The sequence below is a fragment of the Lagopus muta genome, chromosome 2 (assembly GCF_023343835.1).
Source record: "Lagopus muta isolate bLagMut1 chromosome 2, bLagMut1 primary, whole genome shotgun sequence".
Taxonomy (NCBI): Eukaryota; Metazoa; Chordata; class Aves; order Galliformes; family Phasianidae; genus Lagopus; species Lagopus muta.
The window spans coordinates 96,779,934-96,793,494 of NC_064434.1; the positions used below are offsets into that span (position 1 = coordinate 96,779,934).

The 13,561-nt window shown below is 47.5% G+C and overlaps 1 protein-coding gene across 2 annotated transcripts in view; it reads right to left on the reverse strand.

Moving 5' to 3' along the window:
* Nucleotides 1–10,085, reverse strand: part of JAG1 (jagged canonical Notch ligand 1) — a 36,910-nt gene extending 26,825 nt beyond the window's left edge. The window contains exons 1-2 of one of the 2 annotated variants that reach the window (XM_048938323.1): nucleotides 9,486–10,085; nucleotides 8,441–8,746 (exon numbers count right to left, since the gene is read on the reverse strand). In XM_048938323.1, coding sequence (XP_048794280.1) covers nucleotides 8,441–8,746; nucleotides 9,486–9,557 — 378 coding nt within the window. In that variant the 5' untranslated portion in view covers nucleotides 9,558–10,085. The remainder of the gene's footprint in view (nucleotides 1–8,440; nucleotides 8,747–9,485) is intronic. The other variant, XM_048938322.1, reaches the window with a different exon arrangement.
* Nucleotides 10,086–13,561: the final 3,476 nt, after the last annotated feature.

Here is a 13,561-nt window from a genome sequence, read left to right on the forward strand (position 1 = left end):
CTCAGCAACACAGCCATCACATAACTCCAGCCAATGCCTCTCCACCACTGCCCAAAAAAGAGTTCTGTGCAAAGACTGAACCATTGTTATATTTTAAAAGCGCATATCATCCCCACTCTATAGATCAACAATTAAGATATCTCAGGAATGACTACTTACAGTGAGGAGGTTTAAGTTTTCCCATGCCCACAGCTGACCTCTGCCCATCTTTGAATAAATATATATATCCAGACACAAGAATTCCACATCGTGCACCTTATTCCATCAAAGCAATGTCCTAAGCAAAGAGGCAGCAGTGAACTTTCTGGAGTCACACCCAATTAGCCACTGTAAGACTGAGCCTGACCAGAAGGCAGGGATTCTGACTTGAGAGGAAAGGCAGTTTGAAAGGAACAGCAAGCCTGCACAGTGTGCACAACATCCCCTCTGATCCACCCAGAGGGCTGAAAGGCAGCATGGTCAAATTTAAGCTGAAGTCCTATGAGTTTTAAGCTATGAGAGGATGGAAATGATTGAGGTCACACTCCAAATAAAATAATGCAAGCACCCATGTGCAAGGGTTGCTTCCCTCAGTGACAAGCTATCACGAGTTAGCCTCAGTCCACTGACAATACAACTCACTGAAAGCTTTGAAGACGCTGAAATCCAAAGAAAGTCGCTTTTAAAGGCCTGAAAGAGCAATGCAGCATATTTTCTAGCTATTTAAATGAAATAATAGCAGCTCCAGCTAAACAACAGGTGTTCAAAGCTCTCTTCTCTACTATTTCTTCTTCTCCTCACCCAGGTATTCACCCAAGAGAGGTGGTTTTGTACTTCGGCTTCTAAAGACATTCTGCGATTCAGAGTTACAGAGGAAGACTGAAACATCAGGCTTATTAGCAAAAGGACAGCCTCCTTCTGAAAGAGGCTGCAACTTGTCAAACTTCTTTCCCTTCTAGCCTTGTGGTTAAACCAAGCAAGAGCTTTGCTGAGCATGTGAAACCATGACTAGACAAATGCAGTGGGAAGTTTGCATTCTTAACGTTGTGCCTGCTCCTCCCCTCTGCCAAACAAGGAGAGCAGGTTAAGCTCAGCCATGTTCTCCTCATGCACTCCTAGCCAGGCACAGCTGTGAAGACTCATCTGAGAACAGTCCTCAGACTGTGCCTGCACCACTAGGAAGAAGGCTAGGAGCTGGGCACAGCACACTGAGGGAGCTGCTGCAGTCTCTCTGCCCTTCAGCTAGAAGGGGATGAGACAAAGAATGGAGAAACAGAGTAGTAGTTCAGAGTGCCCAAAAGCCAGGAAAAGAGGGCAACTCTGAGCGCATTTGAGGCTAGTCAGAAAACCACTTCCCCTAAAAGTCAGCAGGACTCTCACTTGCATGCTCCTGCTGCCGCATGGCAAGTCAGTGACGCCGCCGTGCAGATGCGTCACCTCGTCATGCCACGGTCAGCCAGTGAACCCTGACAACAGAGTGCTCCTCCATGGGAGCTGAAGGCAACTGGTTCCTCATCCAGAGAAATTACGTATTTGGAGGAAAAACAGGAAACAATTCTCTTGATTCTTTCTTGAACACAGTCAGGAAGCAATTCTATGGGCCAGCCTACAGAAGACTAAGGTAACAACCCATAAATTGTTACTCTCTTAACCCTGTATATACAGGCAAAGCAAGCTGTAGTGATCTTCTGCTTCAGAGTCCCTGACCAAGTGCTAGACTGAACCTCAAACAGGCAGGTTTCATCAGAATATGCCCGGGTGAAAATGCAAGCACAGTGTTCTTTTGCTGTTTGTTTTGAGCAGTTCCTCCATTGCTGTCAGTGCTCGTAAACACTTCAGTGCCATTCAAAGAATATACAAAAACAAATTTAATTCACTGGCAACTTACAGGAATGACTTTCACCCACCATTCCAGCTTGGCATAAGCCAAGTCAGTAACTGAAGTCCGTTTCTGTGACACAGCTTCTCCTTCCTGCCAAATGATGGACACAAATTACCACTATCCAAACTATGCATGCGCTTAAGCATCCAGTAAATCATCCTGATCTCTGATCTGTCAAACTTGCTGGAATAATGAGTGTCCTGTGAATACATAATGTGCTGAAGTTGTCATTGTGTGAAGTAAGTCCATGGTTTGTCTGGGAGCCGAGCAATGCTGAGTCTACTGCTGCTTCCTGTTGCTTGTCCTGTATTAGCATTATTTTTGGATAGGCCCCATTATGTTCTGTAATCCTCCCTGCAGTCAGTATGGCCACGCTATTGTTCTCGGTTAATATTAGCAGTCAATGTCACTGTCTGGGTGGCCAGGCTACAATGTATTCCAATCATAAAACTAGCATGCATTAATGAAACAATGTACTGAGTTAGAGGGGGGTGACTTCAGATCCATCCCTCCCACTGCTCTTCTTAAAACACATACATTTATATTGTATGATGTTATACGTAAGATCTTTCTTTTTAAACTAATGATTTTAGGTGACTGCAGCTGCTGAGGTGCATCACACGACAACAGCACTTTAATCAGCACCTCACCTGGTTACAGAGCGATTTTCTCACGGAGCCCCACTTGTTAAAGGCTAGTAGGTAGGCCAAGATGTCAACAGTTGCTTTTGACCTCCCCCAGCAAGCAGATTACCTGCTCTTATCAGTCCCCCTACCTGTTTAAAGCATCCCACTGATAATTAAATGCACCAGTTACAAAAGGGTGGCAAGGTTAATAGAGAGAATACCTAGTAGCCAGCCAAGCAAAACAGTCAGGTTCACATAGAGCAAGCCTGAACAAGAAGCCTTTCTACTTATTTACCTAAGTGCATAAGAACTGGGTTGAACTGGTAAAGGACTCGGGATGTTTGACTACTTACAAACCACTTTAACCACTTCTATCCACATTTTACAGCTTCTTCTGAATACTACAACAATAATGAGTATAATTTATGCTGTAGAAGAGTGACCACAGAGTCATGAGCTCCCGAGAAACAAGAAAAGATTGTAATAACTTCTAATTTTCACATCTTTCCCCATTTAAGATGCATATGGCTCACATTTACAATTATTATTAGAACTGAATTAGGTAACATATAAAACTTCTGTCCATCAGCAGAAATGCTTAGTTTAGTCTGATTTTTCAAAGACGGTCCTGTCTTTAGTTTTATCTACATAGAAATGCTTTTAAGAAGCGTAGCTTGAGGTTTTTGCAGGGCACTGGAGGTACTGAAGTAGGAACTGAAGCTGGAATAAAAGCCATGGATGCAAGCTTCTCAAGCTGCACAACATCTCACACAAATGAGCTGAGGCCCAACTTTACCACCTTCCCAACTAGTTTACTTCTACTGAGGCTTTCATTCCACAGCGAAGCAGTAAGTTTCCCCAACAAGAATTTTATGCATAAAGCATCAATTTTATGCAATTCATTTTTAGACATGCAGACTTCCAGCTGCGTAAACAAGCCGACAGCGCTGGATGCGTGCAGTCTGAGAAAGTTTAGGAATAAGCTTCAACATGAGGCCCAATCCAGCTGCACTGAAGCTAAACTGGAGCGGGCCTTCGTTATGTATCACAAGAACAAAAATCCTGGAAGCAGGCAGGATTTATTTTTAGGCATATTATGGTAATATAATCAAATGGATTTACCAGGAAGATGAAGTTCTGAACTGACTGGAACATAAATAACTCTTAAGAACATGTAACAGGTCCAAAACCCCCAAGTAGCTGCACTGCTTCTCTGCAGTCCTGGGGAAAAAACACAGCTCCACGGATGGTAATTACGCTTCAGATGTCAGTTAATGCTCTCAGCTCCATCTTGGCTAGCCATCCTAAGCAAAACACTGCCCTTTAAGTGCTGAAGATTTATTCTTATAAGTGAACAACAAACGATGTGGTGTGAGTATTACTTGATTGATCTGCATTTTGTTATAAAATTTTCTTCTGACCTGCCCTACTCTGAGATGATTTACGAGACGTTCTTTAAGAAGAGCTTAAACAATACTGAGCATGTGCTACTGCAAGTTTTCAAGAGCTAACTGGAAGGAGGAAGAAAAAAAAATAAAAAAATCAACACAGAACAAAATCAAGCTTTAGTTGTATGATTGTTACCCAATGGTTTAAAGTTATGTAAAAAAAAAAAAAAAAAAAAAAAAAAAAAGAAAGACAAACTCAACATGTACAATAAAGCAAATGAAAACAAAGGCGAAAATAAAACAACAATAAAAGTAGCTGAATGATGCGATGCTTTTCTCTCAAAAGGCCGCTACATTAATTAATGAGGCACAGATAAGTATTTTGGAAGCCTCTTGTGTCTAGACAAGGGGAAAGAGGAAATCATGAACCTTAAAAAGTAGAACACAACACTAAAGCTCTTTCATTCCTTCTTTCTAGACAGAAAAAGCAGCGCCTACCCAGAGGACATATTTACGTTTCCAGGACCCAGAAACAGTAAGATTTGTCATTAAAAAAAAGGGGAAGGCCAAATATTTTATTTTTTAAAGATGGAAGTAAGACATTCAAAACACTTTTTCCATCATATTTTACACTAAAGCTATTCAGATGCTGGAGGGTTTTTTCCACCCTCAGTAGTTTGCTGTTGGGTTGGTGCAATTGGCCCCAACATTAAATAATTACAAGGATCATAATTTCAGGATAAACAAGCTGTTTGAAATTAGACCTGAGCATACCAAAGGAACTGCCAACTTTGACCTGCTTCTTACTCACAGCCTCATCAAATACACAAAAAAAACCTCTCTTCACATAAAAGCAGAATTTACTGCTAAGCTTTGCTTTGTTATCCATGTGTGGCTCCCTGAAGGTACAGCAGGCATCAGACTATGAATGCCGTTTGATTCCTTAAGAAAGGCAAGAGATTTGATTTATGCCAAAGAAGAGCATGTGTCTAGCAAACAAGACTTGTTGAGACTGACTTTGACAAGTGGAACATGGAAATTCTTTTGTTCCATATACTTTCCTATATGGCTTCATAAGCCAGGCCTGCCCATCAAGAGAAATCAATCAAATCTCTAAAAGAATGCATGAATAAAGCCTGGCTGTGTATATATTTTAAAAATATTATTATCATTGCAAATTACTGTAGAATTGCAAGCTACTGCAGGGATGGCTTTCTGGATGCACTCTGGTGTGTTTTTTTCTGCTGGTCTGCTGCCCTGTTCCCTAGCAACTTTGTCAAACTTCCAATCACTTAAATGAATTTATGGCCCACCATCTCCACAGCCATTACTCACAAGGATACATATCAAAACTGACAACAGCTAACTGTGTGAGCTTGTAGTAAGACTCCAATGCTTCAAATCTACATTACAACTACAAGCCAAATCTAACAGTACATTTATATTACACACCATTTTCTTTTGTTCAGAATCTAACACAACATACCTATTTTTGACAAAAGGCCAGAGGGGCAGCTTGGCTGGGAAGAAGTGCTTTGTGTCCCAACCCCCCCCCCCCCCCCCCCCCCCCCGCATGCACACACACACACACACACACACACTCATTTTCTTGTAGCTTTTTTAAAGTCATGAAGGCAACAACAGCTCTGAATGTTACAGATTCAAGCTGTAACATCCCAGAAAAACCTCCCTTGGACAACAAAACACAACACATACACAGAGATGAGCATGAATTTTCAAGTGCAATACAACTAACATTCCAGCTTAGCTCCAGTTTCTTTGAACATAACCAATTGAAAATGAATGGTAAGCTCTCACAATGAGCCACATTTGTAAATCTAAAGCTGGTCTCATGCTTTGATTAATCAACAGTATTTACCCATCTAAAGAAATGTTTTTAAGTGCTGAAATTTCAGCATCAGATTTGAGTTGGCTCATTAAGTTTTCTAGTTTATCTTTAGAGCTCTCAGAACTACTTAAAAATGATTTCTGTCCACAGTTTCAGTACAAACAAGTGCTTTGTCACATTAGATATTCTTTTGTTCCAGTGCTATTTAGAAGTCACAATGGCTAACTGAAAAGCCGTGCCCTGTGAAGTTAAAGCTGGGATGCAGGCTTGATAATTGAGAACAGTCATCACAATCTCAAAAGTAATATTTTTGCATGGAAAAAAATGCAAGCGTTTATTCCAAAAATTTCCAGTTGTGGGAAACAGAGTTGTCAGAAGTTGACAAGCTTTGCACATTTTGCAGGCTGCACTGGAGTCTCACTGCTGCTCTATGATTCCAGTACTGAGTTACATTCAGCGGGACAACAGAGAAATTTCTTTCACTAAAGAAAGCAGACAAGAAACTTTTTCCATGGTCTCCAGAACCCCCAAGTCTTCCTACTACACTGAAGATGTCCCTTCCTAGTGATCCTACAGAGAGAAGGGCATTAGAAGGGGAGTATTCAGTTTTCACATCTTTTCTATATACACTTATCTTCAGATCCGAGGCATTTAAATGACTGGGAGCAGACTGGCTCAGGGGGGAGATGACCCTAACTCTTCTGAAGAAAGAAATAAAAAACAACAAAAAAAGCCCTGCAATACAAGCATTGCAGCCACTGGCAGAGCTTCAAATACCTCAGATTTTTTACAAAACCCTTTATCCCTTTGATGGCATATTTGATAACAGTTTTATCTCATTCATGTTAGGGGGAAAAAAAGAAAGGAAAAAAAAAAGGAAGAAAGAGAGGACTTGTGCTTCCAACAGAGAATACTTTTGTTAACGCCGCTATTGTACTTTGTAATATTATCTCCATAAAAACGCAGGCTTGATTTCACCCTTCTGCCTCTACAGCCTTTGCTGCTCCAGAAGTCACAACTGACAGAGAAGGCAGGTAGGAGGCAGCACAGGACGCTCCAAGAACACACAGCTGCCTACAGCACTTGGCCACAGGACTAACAAAGTGGGTGTCTGCACTACAACTGGAGGGAGGAATGTTCTCGGGGTGGGCTTTCCCCCAAAAAAGTCCACGCCCTCACAGCAACCAGGCCTTATCTGACTAGAAGGGCCAAGCTCTGAGAGTGCTGAAAATCTACATATGCTTCCACCTCTCCAGCAATGATACGGTGACACAGGATAGGAAACAAGATTTACTCCTCCCCTGCTTGCATGCAAGGGCCCTCCACCCCTTGCAAAAATGGCCGTAGGCATCTAGGTTAGGATGACTGGATATTCAAAACTGCTGAGCATCAACATATCCCAAGGCAGTCACTGGGAAAGTGTGTGCTCAGCACCTTTGGAGAAGGGGAGGGGGAAAAACAGTTTCGTTTCCTAGGTGATCTTTAAATACAAGTTTTAGGAACATAAATTTTCAGCTAATATACCATAGCATCTGAGAGAGCCACCCCAAAAGGCAGACTGCCATGTGTGCACAAAAGCCCCCCACATTGGTCATCCTCAGTTTCTGCTGGTGTTGGCAACACTGCTGGGCACAGAGCAGTGCACCTCGTGGTACTGAGGGCCATGGCAGCAGCAGTCTTGCATATCCCCAGACCCTACTGCATGAATGGGACACTGGCAACGGTTGTTTTGGAAGGATGGTCCTTAGGGTCTGTGCAACAACTACAGGACTCCTCTACAGGGCTAAGCATATCAAGGCTTCACTCCCCTTGAGCTCTCCAGAAGCAACAAGAAACTCTGAAGGGCGAGCCAGCATTCTGCATGTGACCACCAATGAGGCAGATTTCAACTAATGAAGAGGTCACCCCCACTAGTTTCCCACAGGGCTGACCGCTGTTTACTGCAATGGACAACAGTGGGAAAGTGCTTGGCAAAAGGCCCCACAAAGTTTTGCAAACTGGGAAGCCAGAATCTATGGATCACAGAGACAATGTGCCAGAAAACGTGCACTGCGGATAGGAGAGGGTAAGATGGACCAAAGCTATGGCCAGGTTTTTCTGTCTTAGGCTCCAGAGTCCACACATACCTCAAAACACAGCAAGCTTCTCAGGGAAGCTGGCAACCAGCTCACCCAGAGCAGCAACAGCAGCTCCCACCAACACCAAGAAGCACAGGGAGATTTTCCCCTGGGGGAAGCAGGAAGCCTTCCCAAACACGCTCCAGGGAAGGAGGCCAGCTATGACACACACTTTTCACACGGGATCCCTCCACTGCCCCTAACCCACCGCTCCTTTGGCTCAAGCCCAAGGCTTCACTGCTTTGGAAAAAATAAATAAATAAATAAATGAACTTCTGACCTTCTAATTCTCAAGAGGCTTATTCATGCTGTAAAGTGCAGAGATACTGGGTTTGCTTCCCTGACCCGTTTAGATCCCCCTCGCTGCACATCTGACTTTCAAATTGAACAGGCTGCGCACTGTGAGCCCCAGGGAACACAAACAAAAACACCACCGCATTTCGCTCTTTTCTGCCCGGCGGAGTGCCGGCTCCCCCGACAAGGCGCCCGCTCCCTCCCCAGCCCAGCGCCTCCATCCCCGCACCACAAGCTGGAGACGCTCGTAGCGAGCCGAGCTCTAACAGCACCATCCGGCAATGCAGAGCGAGCAGGGCACTCACCGGCCAGGCGAAGCTGAAAGGGATAACAATCCGGTTCTTTTCGTTATTCCGGCTGTACTTTAAATTGAAGGTATTCCCGCCGATGACAGGGGTGGATTTGGATCCGAAGCTGCAAGGGCCGCCAGCGGTGACCCGCGATTGGTACTCCTTCAGGCAAACTTTAAAGTAGGTGTCACACTCGTCTCTGGTACACTTTTTATCTCCGGGGTTTCGAGTGCCGTCGCAGCAGTTCCCATTCTGCAGCACGCCGTTCACATTCTGCACGGATAAGATCTCCAGCTCGAACTGTCCCGATGCTGACACCACCTGCTCGTCCCGAGAAAGAACCGCAGGAGAAAGCAGAAATAAAAAAAAAAGAAAAAAAAAAAAAAAAGAAACGAAAAACACGGTTACCTCACCTTTCACCCCAAACACAACCTACGGCAGCTCTGCAGGCAGAGGAAAGTCATCTTAAAGCCAGCTTGCTTTTGAGAGGCACGCATACAGCATTAAGAAAAAAGAAAAAGCAATTGCTTCAAGCTTTTTCCTAGCAAATACCCACAAGAAAGGCTCATAAATCATCCCGGCAACACGGATGCTGAGAAAGAACCCAAAGACCCGAGTCTAAAAGGCTTTTGCGAGGCTTCCCAGGAACGGAAGCAAAGCGCGACCGCGACGCCGGCAGCAGCGCAGCCGCTGCAGCTCGGAGGAGCGACGGACGGGACGGGACGGGCAGCCCCGCATTACCCGCCGGCACTGCGCTCGGCAACGATGTAAAAAAGAAAAAAAAAACAATACAAAAATGCACACACAAATATATATTAAATTAAAAAAAAAAGGGGGGGGGGAGGGAAGTAATCCCGAAAATAAGCGACGCGCGCTAATGGCACTTCGGTCCTCGGAGAGCCTAGCCTCGCCTCGCCGCACGGACCGCCGCCCTCCCCGCAGGACAGCCGGCACCGCCGCCCGCGCTCCCGCCGAGCCGCCCCGCGGCGCGCAGCCTCCGCGGCTCACGGGACCCCGTCCAGCCACCGCCGCGGGAGCCGCTCCCGCGCCCCGCACGTACCTGAGCCCGCAGCCCCAGCAGGGCCACGAGGAGGACGAGGGAGCGCGCCGCCGCCCGCCGGGCCGCACGCATGCCGCCGTCCGCCGCCGCGCTGCCCGCCTGCAGGCCGCCGCCGCCGCCGCTCGCTCCGGGACGCGCCGGGGAGGGCCGGAGGGAGCAGGAGGAGCAGGAGGAGGAGACGCCGCTGCCGCCGCCGCCGCCGCCCCGCTCTCTATATACCGCGCCGCGCCCGCGCCGAACAACGCCGCTTTTCAGGCGCTTTCAATAGCGCCCCGGTCTTCAATGCAAAGCAGCCCGGCCTCCTTTTATTCTCCTTATTCTCTCGCCTCCCTCTTTTTGTTGTTTTTTTTTTCCTCCTTTCTTTTTGTTGTCCGCCTTTTCTTTTCTCTTTTATTTTATTATCGCGATTATTATCCCGATCCTTTTATTGCTTTCAGGTCGCCGGGCAGCGCGCGGCGGAGGCGCCCCCCGGGACACACGCGGACACACGCACGCACACCACGCACACACACACACGCACATGCAGCGCACGCACCGCCCGCCGCCCGTCTGGCAGCGCCGCCGCCGCTCGCCTTCATCTAGCCCACGGCGGCAGGCGGGGAGGCCCGCCGCGCGCGCATGCGCCCATCCATATGCATGAGGGAGGCGGGAGGAGGAAAGGCAGGTACCGGCGGGGCGAGGAGGCGGAGAGCCGACGGCCGCTCCTCCGGAGAGAGGCGGGCCGCGGGTCCCTCCCGCCCCAAGGCCGGCGGTCCGTGGGTCCGTCGCGAGACGTTCGTCCGCAGGTGCCGGCCGGCCCACCTGGAGGAGCTGCTCGCCGCGCTCTCGCGGAGGCGCGATCCCCCGCTCGAGGCGGTCGCGGCGCGGGAAGGGCTGGGGTCGCTACTGCGGCGCCCGGCGCCGCGCGGCACCTGAGGCGGAGCAGCCGTCGCGCGCGCCGAGGGAGGGGCGCGCGCTCGCTCGCGCCGGGAACGCTGAGGGGAGGACGGCGCGCGCCGGGAGCGGGGCCTCGAGGCGTGAGGGGCTGCCGGCCCTCAGGGAAGGCGAGGCGGCGGTCGCTCTCTCCCGGTGCCGCATCGTCCCTCCCGATCAGCCCGGCGCGTCGGCCGGTATCTCCCGTAGATCGTGAGTGGGAAAATGGCCCAGCCTCGCGTGGAGGCAGCCCGCCTGCTCCCGGCTCCCGAGTGAGCGCCGGGCTTCGTCACCGCGCGCTGCCAGCGGCGGGCTGTGTGGGACTGACTGACTGCCTGCCGCTGGGTGTTGGTTTGCACCGTAGCAAAAAAGCATTCAGGCGCGCTCCCCGAGGAAGAACCGCACATCAACGGAGCAAACGAGGGCAAGCTTTAAGTGTATCCCTGGGCCGGGCAGTTCCCCGAGCTCCCGTGCGCAGCTGGGTGATCGCTGTGCCGTCCCCGCGCGCTGCCCCGTGCTGCTGCCCCTCGCCCTGCGGCGCTGCAGACACCGACCCGCCGGCACGGTGCCCGGTATGACCCAGAGCAGCGGTTCCTGTGTCCTTTGATCCCATCCTGACGCGACACGCTAACGTGTAAGTGTCTGTTTTATACACCAGAGACAGAGAGAGAAAAAGAAAATTTCGGACCAAATTGTATCTCCTTCATTTTCATTTCCTATTGCAAAAGGTGTGGTGCGGGCCTGCCCTTGGTTGGGTGAGGGCTGTGCTGGTGCTGCCTATAGCCCTGACACCAGAGCCACGCTCATGCTGCAGCTGCACACCTGCAGGTCTTTTGTGAGCATAGGTTCCATACCAGCACTTTGGGTACACTTGGGAAATGCAGCGTTGCTTAGAACTCCTCACTCCTTTTTCAGCCCAAAAGGTGTAACAGCATCAGTTGTTCCTTACTCAGAGTTGTTACCTTTCCTTAGGCTGGTAAACCCTCCTTGTATCTTCCCCGCAAAGTGGCTGCAGTTTGGTAAGACAGGAACCAGCATCTCTTCCTTTTTGAATGGCTTCTACTTAGCTTCCACAGCCAATTTGAATGTTACTCATTTACAAGTGCCACACAGCTGCTCCTCTGGGCCTTTTAATACCCTGCTGCTTGCTAGTAGGCTGCGTACCTCTAGGGCAGGTCTGTAGTTGGCCTTTCTGTGAAAGGTTACTCCACCTGTTTGACTCCAGTGCTTAAGAAACCCAAAATGCTGGTTCCCACAGTGCTTGTGACTCAGCAGTGAAGCTGCCCTTAAACAGAATTACTTGTCCAACAACTTTAAATGCTTTGCAAGCACTTACGAATTAAGCCTCCCAATGTCTTGAGATGCGAAGTATTACTGATAGGTAAACCAAGGCAAAGACTGAGTAGCGTGGAAGTGTATTGCATGCCCCCTGTTGCAGCTCAAAAAGGCATGGTGACCTTGTAGAAATCAATAATAAAATCCCCTTCACTTATTGAGGCCTGAATTTCACTCTTGAAGTCCCATCTCCTGTTTTTCTTCACTGAACTCTCAGGGCCATTAGCCTCAGCACTGAAAATCAATGGAGTGTTCAGTGTTATGCCACTTGAGGATTTTTTTTCAGATGCCCGTTCCACTGTGTACACCAATGTACAAATCACTACATGCGCAGGTGGGACCTGAACTGTGGTTGTTTTGAGTAGTCTGAGGCTGATGCATTTGAAATTCCTGGTGCAATGCCATTTTTACAAATGTTCATGTCCCACAAGGTGCAGAGCCTTGTGTATCTTCCCTTGAGGCCGGTGAAGAACTTTTTAATTTCTGGCCCTCAGCTTTTTACATTGCGTCAAGTTACTTCCTGTTAATCTTCCTATTCTGACATAATGATATTACATCCACATTAGAAGCTGCTACAAACATCTTGCGTGCCAAGGTCCCGTGTTACAGAGAGTACTTTGCTTTAGTCCTGAATCAGTTTCCTAATGCAGTTAGATCCTGCTTCATCAGAGCCACTGGGAGAATGCCCAGCACTTCAATAGGACGAGGATCATAGCCTTTAGAGGGAGCGCCTGGCCTACAAGGGTCAGGTGTCCCAAAGTCAGTGCTTTGTGTTAGGAAAGTTGTAATTTCCTTTAAAAGCTCTGTGAGTCATCAAATCATGGCTGTGAACAATCCCACAGGATTTCCTTAGATTTGTGGTACCCGAAGGTAAGTTTGGAACGATGCCCCTGAAAATTCCTCGTTTGGGGACCTGGTCCACCTTGTTTTCAGGTCAGTGACCGAGCCATTTACTGCTGTAATGCAGACCAAAGTGGTTACATAATGGTGAGGATCCAATCTTTAGCAACCTTCAAAACCAGTAGAAAGAGCTACCACTGGAATCTGCAGTCATAAAGAATTCGTAAAGTTTGATGACCTCATTCCAAAGCAAATGAAGAAGCTATAAGGAGCCCTTTGTTTCTCCACAGATATTTTTTTTAATACAAGGTGGTTTTTAAGTTACTTTTTGCTTTTCTGTATGAGCCACTGGCTAAACTTGTTCATCACAGTTTCAGATATAATTATGGACAGGCTGAGTGAAAGATGGACAATGTCATCCACTTGGCTAATCCTTTATCTGGGAGTTAAGCAACCCTTTTGCAAGGAGAAAACTGTATCAGTGCAGTTAATCATGGATGAGTGAGCTTTTAGATAAGGCTTTTCCTATAATATACCCATAACACTTTATTTTCCTCTTGCTGTACTGCAACTGACCTCCCCACTTGGGCGAGTGTCACGGAGGCAGAGATAGAGGCTGTACCGTGCTGCTTGGCTGACACACATTTCAGAGCAACACATTCCACCAGATGAACACATTTGCACAGTTGAGTGATCTAAACTTAGAAAGCTAATTTCTCTAATTACTAAGTGAGACTGAACTCCTGTAAAGGTTTTCATCACCTGAGTGGAATGGGAATTGCACTTCCATAATCATTTAATGTTTAGAAACTAATTAGAAAGCATTTAGTGTGGAGGCCACGCCCCATGTTAAGTCTATTTCACAAATGGATCGGGAGAGAAACCTAGCTGTGTTGAGAAAGTTGAGCAAGAGGCAGAAGCTCAGGTAGGAGAAAGAGTAGCTTACCAGACTCTGAGTAGCACAAGCCTACTTCCAAAAAGGCTTCAGG